Here is a 27,452-nt window from a genome sequence, read left to right as displayed (position 1 = left end):
GCTTTTCCTGGTCTCCCATGGGGTGCAGGGCCCAAGCACCTGGGCCATCCTCCACTGCACTCCCTGGCCACAGAAGAGAGCTGGCCTGGAAGAGGGGCAACCGGGACAGAATCCGGCACCCCAACTGGGACTAGAACCCGGTGTGCCGGCGCCGCAAGGTGGAGGATTAGCCTAGTGAGCCGCGGTGCCGGCCAGGTGCATATATACTTTTATACCAGTTACATTTTTCCCTTAATCATTACATAGTGCCTTTCTTTGTCTCTCTTAACAGTTTTTGTGTTAAAGTCTATTTTGTCTAATATTAGGATGGCTACACAAGCTCTTTTTTGGTTTCTGTTGGCATGGAATAGCTTTTTCAATCCTTTCACTTTCAGTCTGCATGTATCTTTGTTGGTGAGGTGTGTTTCTTGTAGGCAGCAAATAGATTGGTTTTGTTCTTTAATCCATTCAGCCAATCTGTGTCTTTTAACTGGAGAGTTGAGGCCTTTACATTCAAGGTTACTATTGATAAGTAATGACTTTGCCCTGCCATTTTTCCAAAAATATTCTTATTTTTTGCTTTGAATTTCCTTTGATCTTTTAATGAGAAAGTTTCTTCCTTTACCTTCTTTCATAGTTATGACCATGTTTCTGTGTTTCTGGGTGCAGCACATCCTTAAGCATCTTTTGTATGGGTGGATAGGTGGTGAAAATTTGTTCAATTTCTGTTTGTCGTGGAAGATCTTTATTTCGCCTTCATTCATAAATGAGAGCTTTGCAGGGTATAGTATTCTGGGTTGACAGTCTTTTCTCTTAAGACTTGGAATATATCTTGCCATTCTCTCCTTATCTGTAGGTTTTCTGATAAGTCCACAGTGAGTCTAATTGGAGTTCCTCTGAAAGTAATCTGGTGTTTCTCTCATGCACATTTTAGGATCTTTTCTTTATGTTTTACTGTTGTGTTTGATTACAGTGTTACTTGAGGCATCACTGCTGCCTCCCAGGCTCTGTAATGGCAAGAGGCTGTAGTTAGGAGGAAGATCCAGTGTTAAACCCTGATACCCCAATGTGAGTATCTGAAGTGCTAGGCAAAACACATGCCCCAGGATAATCTTCCTATATGCAACTTGTCCATGATTTTTAAAAGATTTACTCACTTATTTGCAAGGCAGAGTTACAGAGAGGCAGAGGCAGAGACAGAGAGAGAGGTCTTCCACCCACTAGTTCACTCCCCAAATGACCACAAAGGCTGGAACTGGGCTGATCTGAAGCCAGGAACTGGGAGCTCCTTCCAGGTCTCTCACACAAGTGCAGGGGCCCAAGGACTTGGGCCATCTTCTATTGCTTTCCCAGGCCATAGCAGAGAGCTGGATTGGAAGTAGAGCACCAGGACTTGAACTGGTATCCATATGGGATGTTAACACTGCAAGTGGCAGCTTTACCTGCTACTCCACAGCGCCAGCCCTCTAGTTCATGATTTTAATCATGAATTTATCAAATGTCATTTATCTATTGAGATGATCAATAATATAATTTGATCCTTCATTCTATTGATGTGATTTATTATGTTTATTGATTTGCATATGTTGAACCATCTGTGTATAAATAATCTTTTTGGTGCACAGTTGGATTTGATAGTATTTTGTTGAGAATTTTTTCAACTATGTTCATCAGAGATATTGGTCCGTAGGTTTTTTTATGTTGTGTCCTTGTTTGGTTTTGGTATCAAGGTAACGTTGGCATCATAGGATAAGTTTGGAAGGATTTCTTTAGATGTTTTGGAATGGAGTGAGCAGTATTATTATGAATTCTTCTTTGAAAGTTTGGTAGAAGACTGGTGTTGTGGCACATGGGTTAAGCTGCCACTTCCAATGTTGGCAGATAAAGTGCCAGTTCATGTCCTGGCTACTCTGCTACTGATCCAGCTTCCTGTTAATGCACCTGAGAATGTGGTGGACCCCTGCCACCCACATGAGAGAAGGATGGAGTTCCTGGCTCCTGGCTTAGGTCTGGGTCAGACCTGACTGCTTTTCTCTATTCTTCTTTCAAATATATAAATACATCTTTTAAAAAATGTTGAGTAGAGTTCTGAAGTGATGCCTTGTGGTCCTTGGCTTTTCTTTATTGGCAGACTTTTTGTTAGTAATCCATTCTGATTTCTCATTAGTGTTTATGATCCCATCATAGATTAGGTGTTCAGAAATTTATTCATTTCTTTTAGATTTTCCAATTTGTTGGCATATACTTTTCTATAATAGTCCCTAATGTCAGTTGTATTATCTCTTTCATCTCTGATTTTAGTGTATTTTTTTGTTAGTCTCACTAAATGCTTATTAATTTATCTTTCAAAAACTCAACTCTGTTCATTTCACTGATTTTTTTTAGGATTTATTTTTTATTTGAGAGGCAGAGTTACAGATAGAGAAGGAGAAACAGAGAGAGGTCTTCCCTCTGTTGGTTCACTTCTCAAATGGCCACAATGTCTAGAGCTGAGCTGATCTGAAGCCAGCAGCTTAGAGCTTCTTCTGGGCCTCCCAAGTAGGTACAGGAGCCCAAGCACTTGGATCATCTTCTTTTACTTTCCCAGACCATTATCAGAAAGCTGGATCTGAAGTGGAGCAGCTGGGACTTGAACCAGTGCCCATATGAGATGCCAGCACTGTAGGTGGAGGCCTAACCTACTGTGCCAGAGTATCGTCCCCCTCAACTCTTTTTACTATTTGCTTTACTGAGTTCTTCATTTCCAAGATTTCTGTTTGGTTCTTTGTCAACATCTCTATTTCCTTGTCTGTCTTTTAAAAAAATATATTTATTTGCCGGCGCCACGGCTCACTAGGCTAATCCTCTGCCTTGCGGCGCCGGCACACCAGTTCTAGTCCCGGTCGGGGCACCGGATTCTGTCCTGGTTGCCCCTCGTCCAGGCCAGCTCTCTGCTGTGGCCAGGGAGTTCAGTGGAAGATGGCCCAAGTCCTTGGGCCCTGCACCCCATGGGAGACCAGGATAAGCACCTGGCTCCTGCCTTCAGATTGGTGCGGTGTGCCATTGGAGGGTGAACCAACGGCAAAGGAAGACCTTTCTGTCTGTCTCTCTCTCTCTCACTGTCCACTCTGTCAAAAAAAAAAAAAAATATATATATATATATATTTGAAAGTAAGAGAAAGGGAGACACAGAAAGAAAGAGATCTTCTTTATTCTGGTTTATTCCCAAATGGCCACAAAGGCTAGGGCTGGAAGAGGTTAAAGCCAGGGGCCAAGAACTCCATCTTGGTCTCCCACATGGATGGCAGGGTCCCAGGTACTTGGGCCATCATCCACCTGTCCCAGGTGCTTCGGCAGGAAGCTGGATCAGAGGTGGAATAGTCAGCCTGAGCACTGGCATTTTATATGGGTGCCGGTTCTAGTCCTGGCTGCTCCTCTTCTGATCCAGCTCTCTGCTATGGCCTGGGAGGACAGTACAGGATGGCCCAAGTCCTTGGGCCCCTGCACCCACATGGGAGATCCAGAAGAAGATCCTGGCTCCTGGCTCCTGACTTCAGATCAGCGCAGCTTTGGCCATTGCAGCCATCTGGGGAGTGAACCAGCAGATGGAAGACCTCTCTCTCTCTGTCTCTACCTCTCTCTCTGTAACTCTTTCAAATAAATAAAATAAATCTTAGAAAAGAATGAGTATTGTGCAGCAGTTGGATGAAATGTATCTATAAATGTCCATTTCTTCTATAGAATAGTTTTACTGATTTTTTTTAATTTTGCATTGATGATGTGTCCATTGATGTAAGTGAAGTGTAGAAGTACCCCACTGTTATTATATTGGAGCTTATCTTTCCCTTCAGATGTAGTATTTGTTTTATAAAACTTTGTGTTTCAACATTAGAGGCATGTATGTTTATAATATATCTTCTGATATAATATTATATTACTATAATATAGTGATATATATCACTTTATTATAGTGATATTATATCACTGATCACTATGTAGTGATTTTCCTAGTCTCTTTAAAAATAGTTTATGCATTCTCTTTTTAAGAAGACACATTTATTATCTGTAAGGCAGAGTGACAGAGAGGAAAAGGGCCAGGCTGAAGCCCGGAGCCTGAACTCTATCCAGGTCTCCAACAGGGATGCAGGGGCCTAAGTACTTGAGTCATTATCCGCGGTTTTCCCAGCACATTAGCAGGGGGCTGGATCAGCAGAACAGTCGGGACTTGACCTGTGGTGTTCCAATATGGGATGCTGGCATCGCAAGTGGTGGCGTAACTCACTGTGCTACAATATGGCCACAGCCTCCCCTATCCTGTCCCCTCTGCCATGTCTTTATAGTTTTAGTCTTGAAGTCTGTTTTGTCTGATGTGAATATAGCTACTTCTGCTTGCTTTTGGTTTCCATTTGCATGGAGTACTTTTCCTATTCTTTCGCTTTCCATCTTTGTGTGTCTTTACTGGTGAAAGGAGTTGCTTTTTTTTAAATTTATTTATTTGAAACGCAGAGTTAAAGAGAGAGGTATAGACAAAGAGAGAGATAGAGAGAGGTCTTTCATCCACTGGTTCACTCTCCAAATGGCTGCAATGGCTGGAGCTGAGCCGATCCAAAGCCAGGAACAGCTGGATCAGAAGTGGAGCAGCTGGGACTTGAACCAGCATCCATATGGGATGCTGGCACTGCAGGCCCAGGCTTTAACCCACTGCACCATAGTGCCAGCCCTGGGAGTTTCTTATAGGTAGCATACCTATATAGGACTTATTTTTAATCCATTCAATCAGTCTCTAATTGTGGAATTTAGTCTATTTATATTCAAGGTTATTATAGATAAGACTTAGTCCTGTCATTTTGATGATTGTTTTTTGTTCTTTTCTTCCTCTGTTATTGTCCATCTTTGTAGTCCGGTGATTTCCTGTACTGTTCAAGTATAATTCTTTGACTGTCTCCTTTGTGTGTCTGCTCTTCTTGTAGTTCCATGGGTGTTCATGATGACAGTTACCGTTTTTGAGCTTCTGGATAAAGGGCTCCTTTAGGCATCTTTGAAAGGCCCTCTGGTAGTGAAGAATGCCCACAGTTTCTGTTTATTTTTTTTTATTTAATAAATATAAATTTACAAAGTACAACTTTTGAATTGTAGCGGCTTTCCCCCCCATATCCTCCTTCCCACCCGCAACCATCCCATCTCCCACTCCCTCTCCCATCCCATTCTTCATCAAGATTCATTTTCAATTATCTATATATACAGAAGATCAACTTAGTATATACCAAGTAAAGACTTCCACAGACTGCACCCTCACAGACACGTAATGTTTGTTCCTCCTTCATTGCTGAAGGATGACCTTCCTAAATATAGTGTTCTTGATGGACAGTTTTTCTCTCACAAATGGACTATGCCAATACCTCTCTCCTGGTGTGTAAAATTTCTGCCGAGCAATCTTTTGGTCTGGTGGTAGTGATGGTGGTGGGCCTTAACAGTGACCTGGTACTTTTCTCTGGTAGTTTTATAAGTTTTTCATGTGCATTATACTTTCACAATTTGACTATAAGATGCCATGGCGAGGCTCTTTTCTGGCTATGACTATTTGGGGTCCTATGGGTCTCCTGCACTTGGATATCTATATCTTTGCCATTGTTGGGGAAGTTTTCAGCCATTATTTTATTGAAATAGTTTTCTATGCCTTTCTTTTTCTCCTTGAGGAATCCCCCCAATTCTAATTGTAATGTGTTCATTTAATAGTCTCCCAAATGTTTCAGAAGCTGTCTTTTTTTTTTTTTTTTTTTTTTTTTAATTTGAAAGGCAGTCAGAGAAGGGTAGAGACAGATTTATCTTCCATCTGCTGGTTCACTCCCAAAATGGCCACAACAGCCAGGGCTGGGGCCAGGCAGGAGGCAGGAGCTTCTTCTGGGTCTCCTACGTGGGTGGGAAGGGTCCAAGCACTTGGGCCATCTTGTGCTGCTTTCCCAGATGCATTAGCAGGGAGCTAGATCGGAAGTGGAGCTGCTGGACTCAAATCGGCGTCCATATGGAATGCCAGCATTGCAGGCAGTGGCTTAACCTGCTACACCACAGCGCCAGCCCCCTCAACTCTATTTTCTATTTGCTTTACTGAGTTCTTCATTTCCAAGATTTCTGTTTGGTTGTCAACATCTCTATTTCTTTGCTTTCTCTTTCAAATCATGTATTGTTTTCTGAATTTTGTTAGAGAGAGAGAGAGGTTGAGAGAGAGAGAGAGAGAGAGAGAGAGAGGTCTTCCTTCCATTAGTTCTCTCCCCAAATGGCCGCTACGGCCGGTGCGCTGTGCCGATCTGAAGTCAGGGCAGTGGAGGATGGCCCAAGTGCTTGGGCCCTGCACCTGCATGGGAGACCAGGAGGAAGCACCTGGCTGCTGGCTTCGGATCGGTGTAGCGCCGGCCATAGCCACTGCCTTCCCAGGCCACAGCAGAGAGCTGGACTGGAAGAGGAGCAGCCAGGACAGAACCCGGCGCCCATATGGGATGCTGGCGCCGCAGGCGGAGGAATAACCAAGTGAGCCATGGCGCCGGCCCTCTCGTGTCTTTTTGAGTATTCTTATGAATTCCTTCTGAGGCATTTCATCAGTCTCCTTTTGTTTAGACTGTCAGTCAGTGTTACTGTGTTCCTTTGGAGGCATGTAGCGCCTTGCTTCTTCTCCTGTCCCAATATATTTATGCATCTGATGGATTAGTTGTCTCTATCACACTAAGAGACTTTTTCCTAAAGGTGTGTCCTCAGGTAAATTTGTAGGCTACTTTGGCTTTTGCTGTATTTGGGCACTGTAGTCTCTCCTCTATCTTCTTCCATTGTAATCAATGTAACGTGGGTCCCTGTGGTACTCGTCACACAAGTTGCTATGCAGTATCTTGTCACCCATCCAACTTTTCACCCCCTAAGCAATTACTTGCCCCATGCTGTGTTTCATGGGTTTTGGCAGGAATGGAGTGGGCAGTTCTGTAGCCACCAGCACCATAATACCTAGTCACACTGGAGTCCACAGCTGACTGAGACCCGTGTAGCATAGGGGCAGGGCCAAGTTCTGTATGTAATTGGCTGCTTACTACTGAAGCAGACCCATGATCACTGCAACCAGCCGTTAAGGATGCCGACAAGGATCTAAGTCAACAGACTGGGGCCGTGATCCCCACTTGGCACTGTGGCAGATCGAGATGCTCCATCTGCACACTCTGGACCGTGTACAACAGACTGTCCGGGTCTGCCCAGTGTTGGGTTTCTGTGTTCCCATTCATGCCATACTCCCCCATGGATGAAGTTTTGTTCCTTGTTGTCTGCCCAAGGTTGGAAGAGGCATTTTGTAAAGGGAGGCCCTTGGCTACTGGGCGGACACTAAGCTGGGTCACACCTGAGTATCTCAGCCACAGGGCCCTGTCATGTCTCACAAATGCATGCCAGGTAAGCAGAAAGCTGGAGGAGATGCAGGCTACAGCATACGTTCGTCCTACCAAGGTGCAGGCATCCACCATGCTGAGGTACATGTCCAGAGGCTCTGTCTGCAAGCACTGGGGATAAGGATCTTTAGGCTGTATCCGGTGCTGGATTTCAAGCAGGACTGGCACTGAGCCCTTAGGCCAACCCCTGGGCTCGCTCTCCCTCCCTATTGCCTTGCAGTTGAAGTTGTACTCGCTGTTTGAGTTTGGAGGAGGGGCGGCAGGAGCACTCCCTGGGCCACCCTGGCCTACACTAAGCTGGTTGCACCTTGATCTGTCACTGGGTCCTGCACGACCTTTGGGGTATTTGCCAGGCCCCTGGGTAGCCTGAAGTGATAAAGGTCAAAATGAGTCCATTCCACTGGGGCGCAGTTCTCTGCCAGATGCCAGGGTAGATCTAGAGGTTTCGACTAGAAGTGCTGGCCTGGGGACTACAGGCCTTTGGGCTTTAGAGGGGGCTGAATCTCACAGTGTGGGACAGGCACTGGGGGTCTAAATCAAAATCCTGTAACTATTTCCCTGCCCTACCTTTGCTCCACTGCCTGCTGAAGGTTGAGATTGGTGGTGGTGGTGGTGGAGGGGTCATCTAGGAAGTTGGTCACCTGGCTAATGGGGGTCTAGAGGCTCAGGCTGAGTCCTGGCATGGGGGAGGGGCTATGGGACTTTGTCTGGCACTGGTTTTCACTACAGTGAGCTTGTTAAAGGGTGTAAAGTCCAGGGCTGGAACTTAATTCCCTCTCCCTCCCTTGAGCTGCTTGGAGCTGGGGAGAGGGGATGTGGGGGACACTTTCCTTCTTGCCTTCAAGACCAAAGCCAGGCACTGTGGTCTTTCATCTGGCTTCCTTAGCTCTTGTGAAGGTGGTTTGGTTCCAATCAGTGCAGTGGCTTAACCCACTGCACCACAATGCCGGCCTCTCCACTGTATTATTTGAAAGACGCTCTTGGACATCATTGGCATCTCATTTTGATACACAGTATTTTCATTGTTTAGTTCTAAAAATTTTTAATTTATAATTGCTTCATTTTTTGAAATTGTTTTTTAATTACCAAAAGTATGTGAATTTTTGGGGGTAGGGTAGTTTCCTTTTTGTACTAATGATTTTATTGTAGTGATCAAAGACCATGGTCTATATAAAGCTTATATTTGTAGAAATTTGTTGATTTTGGCCGGCACCACGGTTCACTTGGCTAATCCTCCGCCTGTGGCACTGGCACCCCAGGTTCTAGTCCCGGTTGCTCCTCTTCCAGTCCAGTTCTCTGCTGTGGCCTGGGAAGGCAGTGGAGGATGGCCCAAGTGCTTGGGCCCCTGCACCCAGGAGGAAGTACCTGGCTCCTGGCTTCGGATCGGCGCAGCTCGCCAGCCGCAGCGGCCATTTGGGGGGGTGAACCAACAGAAGGAAGACCTTTCTGTCTCTAACTCTGCCTGTCAAAAAAATTTTTTTTGTTGATTTCTATTTTAGCAGACAGGTTTTGTCATAAGGTGAAAATGTACATTCAAAGCTTTATCTGTACTATTTATTATCAGGTACTATTTGTATCTGGTCAACTTTATAAAGAAATGTATAAAAATCTTCCATTATGGGGGTATTTGGCCTAAGGGTGCCCACTTCCCATATCAGAGTGCCTGTGTTCAAGTCCTGTCTCTGCTTTTGGTTCCAGCTTCCGGCTAATGCAGAAACGGAAAGGCAGCAGTGATGACTGAAGGAGCTGGGTCCCTGCGGCACGGGAGACCTGTTCTTCCGAGTTCCTAGCAGGGAACCAGTGGATGGAAAGCTCTGTCTCTAAAATAAATAAATGTTTAAAAAAAAAAAATAAAGCCAAGTCCTCAAAAACAACAATCTTCCAAAGATTGGCATTGTAGTGCGGCAGGTTAACATGTCATTTGGGATGCCTGTATCCCACGTTGGTGTGCCTGGGATTCAGGAATCTGCTTCCGATTCGACTTTCTGCTAACACAACTGGGAGGCAGCAGACGATGGCCCAGGTACTTGGTTCCTGCCACCTGCGAAGGAGACCCAGATGGAGTTCTTGGCTCCTGGGTTCAGCTGGGCCTGGGCCAGGCCCAACTATTGTAGACATTTGGGGGAGTGAACCAGAAGATCTAAAGTTCTGCCTTTCAAGTAATTAAAAAAAAAACAAACCTTCCATTATGATAAATTTGTCAAATTTTCTCTATAGTCCTCTTTAACAAATTATTTTGTTATAAGGTGCATAGCAGTTTAGAATTATAACCTTTTGGTGACTTAAATCTTTTTTCATTATCAAGTAACATTTATTTATTTGGAAGGCAGAATGCCAGAGCTCTGCCATCCATAACAGCCAGGGCTGGATCAGGCTGAAGCCAGGAGCATGGAACTCCATCCAAGTCTCCTTCATGGGTAGCAGGGCCCATGTGCTGGGGCCATCACCTGCTGCCACTCATGCACATTAGCAGGAAGCTGGGTCAGAAGTACAGAGTAGCCTGAACTTGAACCAGCACTCCCATACGGGATGTAAGTGTTAAGTGGTGGCTTAATCTGCTGTCACAATGCCTGCCTCAACTCTTATTACTTATAATGCCTTTTGTCTTAAAGTTCATTTTAGCTGATGTTTATATAGCTCATCTGGCTTTTTTGGGGTAAGACCTATCTATATCTTTTTTTCCAACTCTGTAAATTCACTCTTTTCCAAATTCTAAATGTTTGTATAAGGGTATTTTCAAAGGTTCACAGAGTAATTACACTGTGTACAAAACACTTTTGAAATCCAGAAATAATTCTGTCATAATATGCATTTTCCACAAACTTTCTGAAGGCCATTTGTATAGTGCATAAACTGGATTTTAAAACTCCAATCTTCAGTGATTTTATACATTTCCATGTAATTCACCTAGTAATGAATTTGTCATCTTTTGTGCTTTTATGTTAACCTCTTTTCTTAGTCACTTGCCTGTTTTTCTTACCTACTACTAAACTGATAAAATTTTCTTTACTGTTTTCTCTTCCCAACTTTGGAAATTATGTTTTTTAAGATTTTTAAAAAATCATTTGAGAAGTATATTTACAGACAAAGAGGGAGAGACAAAGAGGTCTACTATCCGCTGGTTCACTCCCTAAATGGCTGCAATGGCTGGAGCTGAGCTGGTCCAAAGCCATGGACCAGGAGCTTCTTCTAGATCTCTCTCGTGGGTGCAAGGGACCCAAGCACTTGGGCCATTTTCTGCTGCTTTCCCAGGCGTATTAGCAGGGAGTTGGATGGCCGAGATTTGAACTGGTGCCCAACTGGGATGTTGGCCCTGCAGGTGGAGGCTTAACCAACTATGCCACAGCACCAGCCCTGAGATTATACCTTTTATTGAGATTCTTCAATCGTTACCCTGAACACTACAGCTTCCATACTTAAAACCTAAATTAATAAAGATCCCACATTCTTCTCTCAACAAATGCAAGGATCTTAGAACACTGTAGTTCTGATCATGGAACTATTGTGAATATTTGAGCTTTAACTTTTTAAAAAACATGCCTCCAAAGGAGACATTATATTTACCATGGTTATTCTATACGCTTCATGTTGATTTACATTTGCTAGGATTTTACTAATCCTTTGTGCTAATCACTTTCTTATGTACGAGTTGTAACCCACGTTGCATTAGACTTTTCAGTGTGAGGATCTTTCATCCTAAAGGGTCTTAGTCTTTGAAAATCTTTAATTCACTGATGTACTTTAATTAACTGAAATTCTTCAATAAGGTAACTAGAAATCAAACTGCAGATTGTTAGTTTCCTTCAGCATTTTAAAACTTTTCATCATTTCTCATTCCTTATATTTATTTTAAAAATTTATTTATTTGAAAGGCAGAGTTGCAAAGGCAGAGAGAGAGAGGGAGAGATCTTTCATCCACTGGTTCACTCCCCAAATGGGCGCGACAGCTGGAGCTGGGCCGATCGGAAGCCCGGAGCTTCTTGCGGGTCTCCCTCATGGGTGCACAGGGCCTAACGACTTGGGCCATCTTCTACTGCTTTTCCAGGCCATGGCAGAGAGCTGACTTGCAAGTGGAGCAGCCAGGACTCAAACTGGTGCCCATATGGAATGCTGGCACTGCAGGTGGCGGCTTAACCCACAGTGCTGGCCCCCATTTCTCATTCTATGGCTGCCACTGACAACATCTACCAGCCAGCTGTCATTTATTCCCTTGTGGGTAATCTGTCTTCTTTCCGGTGGTCTGATGATTCTTCACATTTCCACCTTTTTTTTCTGCAGTCTTATTACTTATCTATGGTTCATCCCATTTCCTAAATTTGAAGATTCATGTTTTTATGATTTTCAGCCACTATCATTGCCTTGTTCCTGTACTGTTCTCTTCTAGAACTTCTACTAAATGTAAGCTGATGATTTCATTTTTCCAGGCCTCTTTCCCTATACTTTCCATCATGACTCCATTCACAGTCATTTCCCTAGCTTCAGTTTTACTTTACTCATTCTCTGATTCTATGTACTATTTAATTTATAAATTTAATTCTTTGAGAATATCCTGTGCAGCCTAAGTTAGGGTGCATCAACTAAAATAAACTATTTCCTCTGGCCTCAAATGAGAAGGCAGGCCTGTGGTACCAAATTCCTAGGAATAACTTTTATTCTCTGTCCCCAGAGCTCCAGCTCACACAGTACTAGTGGACACAGTGCCTTCTGCCCAATTAGTTTATCCTTTCATTGAGGCTGAATCTCTGTAAGGGTCCTGGCTTTGGCCAACATTATCTCCACTGCTCTTAAGTGACCTTTAAAACCCAAGCTCACAAGTTACAAAGACCAGGAAGTGTCTTTACTGCCCAGCAGTCACAAGGCTTCAATCACACACTATCTCCTCTGCTTGGGGTCCTGGAGACTAAAGTCAGCTTACATCTCAAAGGGTGTCTACTATATTTTACCCAGTATGCCTTTAGTTTAATAGTGAGGCTTTCAGCTGTGTGCCCTAATTGATCGAAATGCTTCCATTATGCCAAACATTTTTTAACATTAATTTATCAAAGCTGACTAAAGTTCTCCAGCTGTAGTCTAAGTACTTCAGACAATGACTTCCTCATCTGGGTCCTTCACATCTTTCAGTTGTTTTGTTTTCTCATACATCACACTATTATGGGCAGGTTTTTTTTTTTTTTTTTTTTTTTTTTTTTTTTTTTTTTTTTTTTAACATAAGGATGCTGAAGAGCTGAAGAGTGCCAGCTTAAGGTTGCATGGCAAGGACTAGGACCAGAACTTGGATCTTTTCGATGTCAGATACAGAACAAGCAAAGGTGGAGAAGAGGAAGGTCTAAGAGAACATTTAATAAGTGCCTCCTATTTGCTAGTACTGTAATGAGATATCCGCAAACAGCTATTTAAGACATATTAAGTCTTATTACCACATACTAACAGAGGTGGGGGGAAGAGGATTGAAGCTCAGAAAAGGTAACAGAAGTAATTTTCCTAAAATCTCTGTATACCGTAAGTCATATCTGGACCTGACCCAACAAGCCCATTTCTACACCAGTGGTCAGACTTACTCTGTAAAAGGCCAGACATTAAATACTTTAGGCTCTACAGGCCACGTGGTCACTGCTGCAACTGTTCAGTTTTATTAATATAGCACTTGGAACAGCCACTGAAAACCACAAACATGACTGTAAAACTTTAAAAACACTGATATTTGTCATACAATTTTCACAAGTAATTATTCTGCAATTATTCTTTGGCTTTTTTCCAAACATGTGAAAATATAAAACCCCTTCTTAACTATTAGGTTATGCAAAAGAGGCCACTGGGCTATGCCTGCTGACCCCTGTTTTACTTCATGCCACTTTTTTGGAAGTAAGCGTCCTAATGTCTTTGTTTCAAACTATTTTTATTGGGTTAGTAAAGACACAGATAAAAAAAATTCACAAAGTTTTCTTGGGCCTCTTTTTTGTTCTGGTCATTAGAGTACTGGCGTGTGAATACTAAGTCTGACATTGCTTCCTCCCCTAGAACCACTTTGGTGATCTGGACGGTGGCCACTACACTGCTTTCTGCAAGAACTCAGTTACTCAGGCCTGGTACAGCTTTGATGACACCCGCGTCAGTGAGATTCCCAACACTTCCGTTCAGACCTCCACAGCCTATCTCCTGTTCTACAGCTGCCAGCCTTTCTCTCTACCTATACAGAAAGGCACACGCTAGGAAATGGGTGTTTCCTGAAAACTGCAAAACGAGCAATCTGGTGGTGGAGTTTTGCTTCGTCATTAAACTCTTAAAACTTACTTGTATCACTAATGCTTTCAACCATTTCTGGCATGTCACATAACCTCTGTTAGACAAGTCTACAGAAAAGAAGACGGTTCCTGAGCTCAATGAAAAGGTCTCGTGCAAGCAATGAAATGCTGAGGGGTGGGGCCTTCAAAGCACTACAGATGACATGCCAAGTTCAGGTTTCAAATTCAGTGTTTATTAGCTGGCTTGTTCAACAGATTTTCCAAAGACACTTTATAGAGCTAAACAAAAATAATTTTTGTTCAAATGGTTATGTAAGCTTACGAATGTGATCTTAAATGCTACACTTTAGCCAAGAAGGCTAATGAAACCATGAAAAGCTTGACCACTCAAAACCCATTCTTTCATCTTTTCCCTGAGTGTCTGCCGACATTGACTGAATCTTTCAGAGGCACTTTTAGAATGTTTTTATACGGAATGTTTGTTATCTATAGCAACCAAATTCCCAAGATAAAGGAACTTATCTGTTTTATTACATCTTTCTATAAAGATGTAGTACATAACGTAATTCACTTTGCAACTTTATGCCTGATTCCTATCCCTTTTTACGTTAATATTAGGAATTAATATTAATAACATTTAAGGATAGAATGGGTCATGGGGTATTTTACTTCTGATTTTCAGTTCTGCAAATCCTACGTGCTATGTAGTTCTGGTGTGACATTGAAGGAAGAATGGAATCAAGCCTCAATACAAAAGAAAGCAATGTGGTGAAATAAAATGTGTACATGCTCATAAAATCTATGGTTCCACTGCCCTATATTTGATAATATAACAAACACAGAACGCTTTTAGGGTTTAAAATGTTTCATCCATTAAGATTTTAATGTAGGTGTAAATGAAATTCTCATTTTAAAAAAATTAAAGAAAGTTTCCATTTATATTTTAGAATAAAGATTTAAAGATTTAGTGCACAAATACAGCCCTAAGCCAACAAAAAAATAGCTTTGCCCTGTCATTTCCCTAAGAAAGCACTGCAGTTACTTAAAATAGGTTAAATGAGGGGGAAAAAAGCAATCCTCTGAGTTATAGGCTTCACAAAAGGATCACATGTTAAACTATGTACATTGATTGGATGTGCAAGTATGCAATAAATATGTCCACATACATTCCCGTCCGCTTTACATCATTCTAGAGTATTCATGGTAGATCAAGCTGGATTAGAAATGAAAAAGGCCATAACAGTGAAAAGGAAAATAGAAGTTACAAGGGGTTTTAGGCCAGCAGAGTAATACTTGCTTAGCTAATTAATTATCTTAACTTTGGAGCAGACTAAAAAAGTTTTGAAATAAATGGTACCTGTAAGAGATGCTTACTGCAATACCTGTTAGGTGTTATTTGTCCGTTTTTTGATAGTAGCGCTGACCTGACTTAAATGGTGCTAGTAACACAGCTCCTGTCCTAGAACTCCTCTAAATGGCCAGCTTTAGCTATCCATTACCTTTATGAGCACTTCAAGAGTTGTGCTGCTGAGCCTTTTACAAGGTAACTAGCTCATCACCTATGTCTCCTTATGTAGCTACATCAGTTGCTCGTGGTCCCAGTGAAGTATAAAAGAGGATATAAGCTGCTGAAGATTTCACAGAAGAAACAGAGATATCAGACACTTCGTGATCATCAAACTTAAACCACCGCTGTCTTGCTGCATTTTTGCAGTAGGCAGTGTAGTGGCCTCCATCCAGTCCGCCGTAGTGATTCTGAGCCAAACAAGACAGAAAATCAATTCAAACTGAATTGTTAATTAAACTATGTCTAATTTCACAGCCTTATGTTGTTTTTATTATGGGAGGCAAAGAAGCACTCAAAACTCCTGTTTTTTTAACACTATTTTGGGTGGAAAAAGTCTTCAGTTAAGGAAGATACTTACAGAAACAGAAAATAAATTGTATTTCTTCAAATTGTTCTTTGGGCCAATAACATACTGTGACAAGTCAAGACTTTCTAATGGGAAGTCCACAGATGTCTGTAATTTTTGCTTCCACCTGCCATCGTAGGAAAAGCTGCAGAATAAAATATTACAGCAATTAAACTGACAAAGACAGCATGAAATCTTACTCCTTAACATAAACCATAAAATCCATTTTAACTACAGAATTTTACTAGTAGGGAGTCCTTAAGGATATTTGGTTTCATTTCTAATTTCAGCAAGTTGAAGTGCATGAACATTAAATGACATGCCCAGGGTAAAAAAGACAGGCAGAAGCAGAACTACACTGTGGTTCTTTGATTTCCAGCCAGCTACAAATATTAGATGAAGCTTCTACAGAGGCGAAACCCACAAAAGCAAGAGGCAAGACTGAAAGAACTGCTTTAGACTGAAGCTTGTACTTCTGGGGAAACGAGAGCCAGAAATTGACCACAGGTAGACTAGGGACTGAGATAATGGCACTCTTAAAAGGAGCAGAGGATGCCAGAATAGACACCAACTTAGAGCTGGCTGGTGTAACAGTTATTCATAATTATTTTAAAAAGTGAAGTCTGAATCATATTTCTGTATGTCTACCAAGAATAATAATCAACATTCAATTTTAATAGAGCAAATGTGTAATCATTTATAGAATTTTTTTTTTTTTTTTTTTGACAGGCAGAGTGGACAGTGAGAGAGAGAGACAGAGAGAAAGGTCTTCTTCTGCCGTTGGTTCACCCTCCGATGGCCGGCGCACCGCGCTGATCCGATGGCAGGAGCCAGGTGCTTCTCCTGGTCTCCCATGGGGTGCAGGGCCCAAGCACTTGGGCCATCCTCCACTGCACTCCCGGGCCACAGCAGAGAGCTGGCCTGGAAGAGGGGCAACCCGGACAGAATCCGGCGCCCCGACCGGGACTAGAACCCGGTATGCCGGCGCCGCAAGGCGGAGTAATCGATTAGCCTAGTGGGCGGCGCCGGCCCATTTATAGATATTAATACTTCCTTAATCTCCGAGAAAAAGGGAAAAGTAACAAAGCTTTTGTCACAAAAAATTTACATTGAGAAATTTGAACACGTCAATGTTAAAATTAATGCAGTTAATTAAGAATTGCCGGGCCGGCGCCGTGGCTCACTAGGCTAATCCTCCGCCTGCGGCGCCAGCACACCGGGTTCTAGTCCAGGTCGGGGCACCGGATTCTGTCCCAGTTGCCCCTCTTCCAGGCCAGCTCTCTGCTGTGGCCCGGGAGTGCAGTGGAGGATGGCCCAAGTACTTGGGCCCTGCACCCCATGGGAGACCAGGAGAAGCACCTTGCTCCTGCCATCAGATCAGCGCGGTGCGCCGGCTGCAGCGTGCCAGCCACGGTGGCCATTGGAGGGTGAACCAATGGAAAAGGAAGACCTTTCTCTCTGTCTCTCTCTCTCACTGTCCACTCTGCTTGTCAAAAAAAAAAAAAAAAAAAAAAAAATTGCTAACAAGATGAAACAAAAATTCAACATAAAAGAGAAATGCTTTCTTTGAAGCAAAAAATATTTTTCTCAACAAAAAGGGAAAACTTTCAAAAAGTCAACTTGAAGCTATCACTCCACAGATATATCAAGGCAAAGGATCTGCCATGGCATCATTAACATATTTTATCTTTATGAGGAGGACATTGGACACAGCCACTGCTTGGGAGGCCCACATCCCATCTCCGTGTGCCTGGGATGTCCTGCTTCCACTTCTAATCCAGCTTCTGGCTAAAGTTCCTAGGATTCTTGACACCCTTGTAGGAGACCTGGATGGACTTCCTGGCTAATACAGGCATTTAGGAGTGAGCCGACATTTTGAAGATCTCTCTCTCCCTCTCTGTTGCTCTTTCAGATAAACACATAAATCTTTTGAAAACTTTTTATCTTTAAAACTACACTTAAATCATCATTCATTTCCAACATGATTAAATCTGGGGTGGCTGGTTTGCTAGCTGAATGTTAAATTTTATCTGTCCATTTGTGTGAAAATTATACTATGTTTATTTTTATGTATTTTCACCTTTTTAAATCATTTATAATTGTTTTTTAAATAGTAAGGAGATTTATTTTTTTTTCCTCAAAGATTTATTTACTTGAAAGGTGGAGTTACAGAAAGGGAGAGGCAGAGTCAGAGAGGTCCTCTACCTCTGTCCACTGGTTCCTTCCCAAATGGCTGCAACAGGCGGAGCTGGGTTGATTTGAAGCCAGGAACTTCTCGGTCTCCCACATGGGTGTAGGGGCCCAAGCACTTGGGCCATTCTGTGCTGCTTTTCCAGGCACATTTACAGGGAGCTGGATCTGAAGTGGAGCAGCTGGGAGTTGAACTGCTGCCTATGTGTCACAGGTGGTTACTTCTAAGCTATAGCACTGGCTCAATCATTTAAAATTTTTATATATGAAATGCAGTAATTAAGCTTTAATAATTTTTAGAAACTCAATCACATGGAATTACATGAAATAATGGTGTGGTCTTGCTCTGGTACCATAATACTAAGGTGAACCAATAGTCTCACCATGTCCCTAGAGCTACCTCAGCCAGACATTTGTTACATATCCTTAGCAGGCAGCACAACTCAAGAGGCTGTGAAAGAGCTTGTGGAAACAGAATTAGATGCTTACTGTGGTAAGAGAAAGCTGTGAAATGTATGCATAGGAGAGGCCTTCAATAAGTTTCTGAAAAACATGTATGTTTTATGACAAAACTAGGCATGGATCAATTTTTTAATTGTCCATGAACTTTTTGAACCCCACAGGACTTAGATTTCCCACATTTACAGGTTTGTTGGACAGGCAGAAAAACTTCCCCCTTTACCGTTTCAGATGCACTAAAAGCACGGGTGGCAATTTCCAGATTTCTATCTTTTTTAAGGAGTCACGTCGAGCCCTGCAATGACTGCAGTAGAATCGGTTGTTATCTGTCAGTTTTTCTTCTTTGGAAAATAGTCTAAGGCAATCCTGGTGGAAAAAAACAAGTCGTCAGATACACATTAATTCCTTTCTTCAACACAGTATCAGACAGCAGCCATTCAGCAAGCACTGCAGACACCAGACAGAGCAGTAAACTTGGAGTTCTGCCCTCACGAAGTGCAGGACCTGGTGACGAATGCAGACAGCCGCAACTCAGTGTGCTGAGTGCTCCCTGTGAGGGAAGGAAGCAGTACTGTGCTCTTGGTGGCACGCAGGACAGAGCCCTACCCTGACCTGGTCGGGGCAGGGAAGACTTGCTGGAGAAAATGACTCTGCAGGAAGCTAAGACTGCAGGCACCCACAAGGTTATATAAAGTGTACCACTATTATCTGGAAAACAAGGTATTCATTTAATATCCTCATATAAAGCAAATGCCTATAAAAAGTAGATCCAATTTAAAGTCAATACATAACTTCCCAAACTTCCTACAAATAAAACTTTTAAAAGCAAACTACTTGACCAACTCTGAGAATATTTAATAGGAAGGTATCTTTAATAATCTACATAGGCCCAATTAAACCAGTACATATGTATGAGTTTTACCTATGCTTATATGGGTAATGACCAGAAATAAAGTAGTCAATAAAGTACATTTCTGTATGTATACAGACAATATTTTTATCCACAAACCATTTTCCTTCAACCTTAAACTTACCTGTAATGTACATTTACTTGTGGATGCTAGTGGTAGAGACAAATACATGAAGGCCTCAAATGTCCTTGACTTTTTGTGACAGGTGAGGCACTGCACTGTGGATTTGAACTGACCCTGAAAAAGTGCAACAATAATAGATTCATTGAGCTGCTTGTGCTTCTGCCAAGCATGTTCTGCAGCTTTGAAGTCATCAAGATGATCGTTATTTTCTTCTTTATGTCTCTTCCGATTATCAGCCTGGAAATAAGATTATTTAAACTTTACATTAATAACGAAAAGAAGCACTTTGCAGATTTAGAATAACTCATATTTCTCATAAAGTTATGTGTTACAAAAACAAAACCGCCAGACTAAAAAAACCAAACCTGCTTCATCGTAAAGGTGTGACACACTGGAATCTCTAATTTTTAAAATGATTAAAAGTCTAGTTTTGAAGAGAGGACATCTTACATACAGCTGGGAACTAGGAATACAAGCAGGAAGTTGTAATTTGTTTTCCTAGCTTTATCGATGCATAGATACACAATACGTACACACACACACACACACACGTGTGTGTGTACCTGCTCAGCGGTAAGAATAGTGTTCTCAAAGGTATCTGAAAGAGATGACAGCTTGAAGCTAAAAAACAGCTGTAGTATACAAATGGAAGGGTGCCATTTATGCAGAGATACATGCCTCAGTAATAAATATTCATGTGAGTCATTTGATTACATGAAGTAATGATTTTAGAAGTAAGTGTGGGGGCCAGCGCTGTGGCGCAGTAGGTTAATACTCCGCCTGTGGCGCCAGCATCCCATATGGGCGCCGGTTCTAGTCCTGGCTGCCCCTCTTCTGATCCAGCTCTCTGCTATGGCCTGGGAAAGCAGTGGAGGATGGCCCACGTGCTTGGGTCCCTGTGCCTGCATGGGAGACCAGGAGGAAGCTCCTGGCTTCGGATCGGCACAGCTCTAGCTGTTGTGGCCATTTGGGGAGTGAACCAACGGAAGGAAGACCTTTCTCTCTGTCTCTCTGTCTCACTGTCTGTAACTCTACTTCTCAAATAAAAAAGAAAAGAAGTGTAACAGGGCCAGGGTTGTGGCACAGTGGGTAAAGCCTCTGCCTGCAACAACAGGATCAAGTATGGGCACCAGTTTATGTCCTGGCTGCTCCACTTCCGATTCAGCTCCCTGCTCATGGCCTGGGAAAAGCAACAGAAGATGGCCCAAATGGAAGAAGCTCCTGGATTCTGGCTTCAGTCTGGCTATTTATTACAACTATCTGAACAATGAACCAGCAGGTAGAAGATTTCTCTCTGTCTCTCCCTCTTTCTCTGTAACCCTTTCAAATAAATAAGTAAAATCTAAGGAAAAAGAATAAGGTCATAGTAAGCAACGTATAATTAGTAAAGATGATATCTTTATTATTGTATATTTAAGATCTTCAGGTTGCCTATAGCTAATCTTTTATAAAATCAAGTTTATGATTTTAGTTTCACAAACAGTATCTTCAACTGTATAAACATTTGCAAATTTCTTAGCAATATTACCTGTTAATATTGCTTAATTAATACCAATTATATATACTTTTCAAATATGCATTGAATATCCCTAATTTGAAATGTTCTAAATTCTGACTCCATTTGTGCACCAACATGGCACCACAGGCAAAAAAAACTCCATAGCTGACCTCATGTGATGGGTCACAGTCAAAATTAAGGAGCACTAAAAATACAAAATTACTTGCGGGCTGTACATATAAAGGTATACAAGGGTACTTCAAGAAGTCTATGGAAAGATGGGATTTAAAAGACTCTGGTGTAGAGTATTTTTGGAAGCCATGCATAGCTTTTCATAATATGCATTTCTATGAACTTCTGAAGCCTGTCATATATGAAACATTAATGAATCTTGTGTTTAGATTTGAAATCCATACCCAAGATATTTCATTATGCGTTTGCAAATTTTCCAAGCTCAAAAAATGTGGTATCTGAAATACTTCTAGTCCCAAGCAGTTCAGATAAGGTATACTCAATTTGTAATTATAAGATGTTTTACAGTTCCATTTTTCAATATAAAGTAACTATATCTGAATAAACTACCAATGAACAATGGTCAACCAGAATTTTAAGTTGCTATAAAAATGCTATTAAAAAAATCCTGGGTTGGGCTGGCTCCGCAGCTCACTAGGCTAATCCTCAGCCTGCAGCGCCGGTACCCAGGGTTCTAGTCCCGGTTGGGGCACCGGTTCTGTCCCAGTTGCTCCTCTTCCAGTCCAGCTCTCTGCTGTGGCCCAGGAAGGCAGTGGAGGATGGCCCAAGTGCTTGGGCCCTGCACCTGCATGGGAGACCAGGAGGAAGCATCTGGCTCCTGGCTTTGGATCGGCACAGTGCGCCAGCCGTAGCGGCCATTTGGGGGGTGAACCAATGGAAGGAAGAAGGAAGACCTTTCTCTCTGTCTCTCTCTCACTGCCTAACTCTGTCAAAAAAAAAAAAAAAAAAAAATCCTGGGTTGTTCTGAGCAACCCTGAAGAACCTCTGCATCTTAGAAAAATCACAATTCTTACTTTGTTTAAATCTTCATGGAGACCATCCATAAGGAACAGGAGAAGTTCTTGGGAATCTTGCTGGCTGTATCCTGCAAATTGGTCATTGATTTTCCCAATGGTAATTTTAAAGTCTTTTGGACTGATGTATCTATACTGCCCTGTCCACAGGGCTTTCATGATTATTCCAAATTCTTCAGCCACTTCACCTTTATGCCCTAACAAGTTTGACCTGAAAGTAAAAAATACAGGATATTTTTAAACGTTAAGGTACACTGGGGCCAATATGGTGGCACAGTGGGTTAAGCCCTTGCCTGCAGTGCCAGCATCCCGTATGGGTGCTGGTTCAAGTCCCAGCTGCTCCACTTCTGATCCAGCTCCCTGCTAATGCACCTGGGAAAGCAGCAGAGGATGGCCCAAGTCCTTAGGCCCCAACACCCACGTGGGAGATCCAACAGAAGCTCCTGGCTTCCGATCAGCTCAGCTCTGGCAGTTGCGGCCATTTGGGGAGTGAACCAGTGGATGGAAGACCTCTCTCTTTGTCTTTACCTCTCTGTGTAACTCAGTCTTTCAAATAAATAAAATAAATCTCTAAAAAAAGTTAAGGTACACTGTGTTCTTGATGTCAACATTAAGCTATTCACATATTATAGCCCTACACTAAAATATTTATTTATTTGCAGTTTTACTACCACTCACCTGAACTTTGTCTTGCTCACACCCCTCTAACTAGCTGCAAGCCCTACTGGGCTGCCTCCTAGTCAACCAGCGCCAGAAATGACAGTGAGACTCTGCTTTCTTCCTTTTATTAATCAGAATTGGATTTTTCTCTATACTATTAAGAATAAAGATGGGGGAGGGTTAGCATTATGACCCAGTGGTTAAGCCACTACCTGTAATGTTGGCATTTCCGTATCAGAGGTAGGTTTGTATTCATGCTGCTCCATTTTGGATCCAGCTCCTTGCTAATGTGCCCAGGAAAGGAACAGAAAATGATATACATATTTGGGCCTCTTCCAAGTGGGAGACCAGGAAGGAGTCCTGGCTCCTGGCTTCAGTCTGGCCCAGCAGATGGAAGAGATCTCTCCCTCTCTCTTATACTGCCTTTCAAATAAACCAATCTTCAAAAAATAAAGGTTATTTCTTCTTTTCCTAATTTAACGTCTCTGGAACTGTGTGGTAAGTACAATGGTCTAAATGTGTCCCCTCCTAAATGCAGGTGTTGTTAATGTGATAGTAGTAACAGGTAAGGCCTTTAAGAGGTGATTCGGACAGGAGGATACTCCCTTGTGAGTGGAATTAGGCACCTTTATAAAAAGTCTTGGAAGGAGTTGTCCTCTCTTGCACGTCTACCTTTTGTTATGTGGCGAGGCAGGAAAAAAAAAAAGCCCCAATCAATGCCACACTTTGATTCTGGACTTTACAGCATGCTGAACTATGAGAAAACAAGCTTCTGTTCTTCATAAATATCCCGTCTCAGGTATTTTGTAATAGCAGCACAAAATGTACTAAGTAAGTATGGCTAGAACATTCTTTCAACACTACATTGCAAAAAGATTCTTTTACCTGTTAATATCATCCTGGTAACAGTTTCTGTTAAAATAATCAGCCAAATGTGGGGCATTACATAGGCACTGCAATATTGAGTTCATATAACAAGTATTTCCTAGATTACGAAGTCCAGTGAGAGCTGGTCCAGATCCTCCAAAAACAGGATTGAGGTTCCGAATCTGAGAAGCAGACAGCCTTGAGATCTCAGCTTTAGGGTAGCTTATCGGCCTGAAGAACAAAAGTACATAAGATGTCTTAAAATGTAGGGCATCTGAAGTTAAGGTTTATGCTACAAATGGTAAAAAATTCAGGACCTGCACCACAGTACTGTATGGGGGTACTTCAAAAGTTCATGGAAAATGTAACTAAAAGATGTTTATTTTGATGTAAAAAGTTCTGAAATCCACTTTTTTCCCCAAAAACACTTTCTCATGAACTTTATGAAGAATAGTTAATATGTTGACTCCTAAGGTACTGGGTTAACACTGATTGTATTCTGGGATCCTTCTCCCCAAAAATATACCTTGAACCTCTTATGTAGGTCATGTGGTTCTTAGAGATTCCCTGAGTTAGATTCTCTAACTAGAGCTGAACTAGAGCTCTAACAGAGAAAATACTTTCAAATTTCTTTAGTGTTCCCAGCAAGTTTAGCACTATTAAACGTGAACTCAACCACAATACCAAACAAGGAATCTAAAAAATATATTACTGTGGAGTAGACATCAAAGGAGACAAAACTTATCTGGGTACTTTACCTAAAAGCTAGGGCTGTGCTGACTAGCTGTGGGTGGCTATTCCAATTAAGTAATTAAAATAAAAAAGCAGTTCTTTAGTTGTGCCAACCACATTCACAACAGCCACAAACCATAATGGATGATGAAGATGAAAAACACTTCCATCAGTACAGAAGCATCTACTGGACAGCACTGAACTAGACAATGCCTCCAAGACTTGTGTTGTTTAGTGTTTTGATTTCTTTGTGAAACTACTACAACTGCTGCAGCACTAAGGATTTTAATGGATATATCTTTTCTTACTGATTTCTAGCATTCTTTCACTCCTAAAAGGAATACTGAGAACAGACTAAACTGTATTTCACCCCTTCTCTACATATAATCAAGTACATGCACTGACGTAGTCTTCCCCTGTTCAACATATATAAAAAACACATGAACTACAACTGGGATAAAACACTGTGACAGGACCTGCTTTGTGGCACAGCAAGCAAAGCTGCTGCATGTGATGCCAGCATCCCATACGGTCACTGGTTCGTGTTCCAGACACTCCATTTCCAATCTCATTCCCTGCTAATGGCCTGGGAAAGCAGCAAAAGATGGCCCATGTACTTTGGCCCCTGCCACCCACACGGGAAACCCAGATGAAGCTCCTGGCTTTGGACTGGCTCAGCCCCAACTGCTGTCATCCAGGGAGTGAACCAGTGGATGGAAGATTTCTCTCTGTAACTCTAACTTTCAAATAAATAAATCTTAAAAAACCCAAAAACACTGTCAAGTTAACCAGATTTAATAAGAATGATGATGGAAGAAGGAATAAAATCTCACCAGTTATAATCAATCCTAAAATCTGTAACTAGATTAACAGAATTTTATATTTATTTGAAAGGCAAAGCATTAGAGAGAGCTACAGACAAAGATCTTCAATCTGCTGGTTCACCCACCAAATGGCCACAATAGCCAAGGCTGGGTCAGGCTAAAGCCAGGAGCCCATAATTCCATCTGGGTCTCCCACTGGGTGGCAAGGGCCCAAGCAGTTGGGTCATTTTCTACTGTTTTCCCAGACCTGTTTAGCAGGGAGCTGAATCAGAAGCAGAGAAGACATGACTCAAACCAACACTGTGATATGGGATACCAGCATTGCAAGTGATCACTGAACCCACCGCACTGCAACACTGGCCCTAGATTAACAGAATTTTAAAAAGTTTCTTCAAATAGATCCCCACCCGGCATGGTAAGTTTTCAGGAGGAAGAAATATCAACTACTTTCTTGGAATGTATACTAAACGAGTCAAAAGCATAGACTAATTGGAATTTCTTAGCAATTAAACTGTATGTAGTAAATGGAAAAACAAAGCCACTTATTTATATAGTCATTTCTTAGTATCTGTTCCAGGGCCCCCAATTAATACCAGTATCCACAGGTGTTCTAGTTCTATGAAATGGCATAGTATTTGTATATAACCATGCATACTCTCTTGTATACTTTTAGTCATCTCTAGATAACTTAAAACCTGACTACATCCTCATACAGTATAAAGAGATGTTGCACTGTTTAGGGAATAATGGCTAGGGAAAAAAAAGTCTGTACACATTCAGTACAGATGCAATATTTTTTTCTGAGTATTTTGATCCATGGTTTGCTGAATCTGGGGATGTAAAATCTGAAGATATGAAGGGAAGACCAGACTTCTATTTCACCTACTCCTCTTAAGAGTAAAGATTGAAATAGTACGTAGACTGGGGCAGGTGCCGTGGCACAGGTTAATCCTCCACCTGCCATGCTGGCGTCCCATATGGACATCATTTCTAGTCCCGGCTGCTCCTCTTCCGATCCAGCTCTCTGCTAATGGACAGGGACAGTAGTGGATGGCCCAAGTGCTTGGGCCCCTGAATCCACGCGGGAAGCCCAGAAGAAGCTCCTGGCTTCGGATCAGCTCAGCGCTGGCTGTTCGGCCATTTGGGAAATGAATTAATGGATGGAAGACCTTTCTCTAACTCTCCCTTTCACTTCTACCTCTCAAATAAATAAAATCTTGGAAAAAAAAAAAGTATGTAGACTTAAAAATTGCCTCTTTACAACCCCATCAGTCACAAACAGGAACATCAGAAGATTCAGAAAGGAATGAAGCCAGGAACACATGTAAATCAGATATTGTTTTGGGAAACTTTACTTACGAATAGAATAGCACAACATAGTGAAGGAAAGAGGGAGAAAGTAAGGATTAGAGGCTGAGAGACTATAATGCTTGCTATTTTTTAATAATAGGAAAACTTTACTCTCATCTAATTGGCTGAAGGGAAATGTTTGGACCTTGAGTGCTACAACAACGTAAACTAAACAATCCTGTAAATTATGGCCCACAAAGGGAGATTCAGGGCCACAGGAATTCTAGGAAAAGCCTGTGGGTAGTCTGTGTCATGATGCTTTAAAACATAATATATTTGCATATCTGCATCGATACTTATGATAATCTTCTCTGAAACAACATTAAGTCAGCACATGGGAGAAGAACCAAGGCCCTTTTTCCTCCATGGTAACAAATGGGCAGTATAGCCATCCACAGAAGTTTCTGACTCCCTGACATTAATATGGCGATATATTCAGAGTCAGAGGTTTTAAAATACAACAAGTTATTCCAGTTCTAGAAGTTATGACAGTCTTACTTGTTTTCCCGATTAACTGTTGGAGTCACTGTTGGTTTCCTCCTCTCTTCCTCTTGGATGACCTGAGTTATATCTGGGGAGGAGTAGGAGCGCTTCAGTTTGGACGGTTCCCTATCTCGTTCAGCAGGAATCTGTGGCTTGGCTTTATGAGTTGGAGGGGTGGAAGGAGGTGCAGATGAAGGAGCCATTTCCGGTGGATACATATGAACAGTGTTGGTGGGTGAATGGTAATAACGAAAGGTTCCGGTGATTGGGTCAAGAAACTTAGATGGAAAAGAAAAACAAAAGGTCAAAAACCAAAAATGACCACTATAAAAACAAATCACTACAAAGTATTCTATTGCTAAATTTACTTTTAGATTCATTTAAATAAAATGTCAATAATCATTTTTATAATTAAACTCCCAATTAGGTTTAAAAGTGATATACTCCTTCTAAGTAACAAATGCCAGAATGCTCATGAAGGCTGCCAGAACCTCAGGTTGGTTATTGAGAAATTTCATCCTGCTTTAATTAGGAGAAAGAGCTATGTCTTGTATAATGAGGAAAGAGATGTGAATCTGCATTAGAAGTGATGTAGGATAAACAAAAATTTATTTTAGGAACACAGTCACTACATTATTTATTTTAGAGCTAAGCTTGACTTTTACCTTGGCCCAGCCTGAAGGAAGTCCTGGTACAATCCTCCCCATTTCTTCACTTCTTGCTCTTGTCAAAGGTTCTCGTTGAGCCTAGTTTAAAAAAATATATATATTTTTCA

General features: G+C 41.9%; 2 protein-coding genes across 2 annotated transcripts in view; one reads left to right on the top strand and one right to left on the bottom strand.

Annotated features, from left to right (window-relative positions):
* The window catches only part of USP50 (ubiquitin specific peptidase 50), a 42,027-nt gene extending 27,608 nt beyond the window's left edge, over positions 1-14,419 (top strand). Inside the window, exon 6 of the mRNA XM_017348027.4 lies at positions 13,398-14,419. Within this exon, the coding sequence (XP_017203516.3) occupies positions 13,398-13,589 (192 nt within the window). The 3' untranslated portion in view covers positions 13,590-14,419. The remainder of the gene's footprint in view (positions 1-13,397) is intronic.
* The window catches only part of USP8 (ubiquitin specific peptidase 8), an 80,942-nt gene continuing 67,322 nt past the window's right edge, over positions 13,833-27,452 (bottom strand). Inside the window, exons 12-19 of the mRNA XM_002717801.6 lie at positions 27,343-27,423; positions 26,693-26,955; positions 23,307-23,519; positions 21,762-21,972; positions 19,218-19,454; positions 18,407-18,549; positions 15,547-15,679; positions 13,833-15,376 (exon numbers count right to left, since the gene is read on the bottom strand). Coding sequence (XP_002717847.2) covers positions 15,191-15,376; positions 15,547-15,679; positions 18,407-18,549; positions 19,218-19,454; positions 21,762-21,972; positions 23,307-23,519; positions 26,693-26,955; positions 27,343-27,423 — 1,467 coding nt within the window. The 3' untranslated portion in view covers positions 13,833-15,190. The remainder of the gene's footprint in view (positions 15,377-15,546; positions 15,680-18,406; positions 18,550-19,217; positions 19,455-21,761; positions 21,973-23,306; positions 23,520-26,692; positions 26,956-27,342; positions 27,424-27,452) is intronic.

The sequence above is a fragment of the Oryctolagus cuniculus genome, chromosome 12 (assembly GCF_051225735.1).
Source record: "Oryctolagus cuniculus isolate XC-2025 breed Fujian yellow rabbit chromosome 12, ASM5122573v1, whole genome shotgun sequence".
In the NCBI taxonomy this organism is placed as follows: domain Eukaryota; kingdom Metazoa; phylum Chordata; class Mammalia; order Lagomorpha; family Leporidae; genus Oryctolagus; species Oryctolagus cuniculus.
The sequence above is the reverse complement of the archived record's forward strand: the minus strand, read 5'-3'. Positions and strand labels throughout refer to the sequence as shown.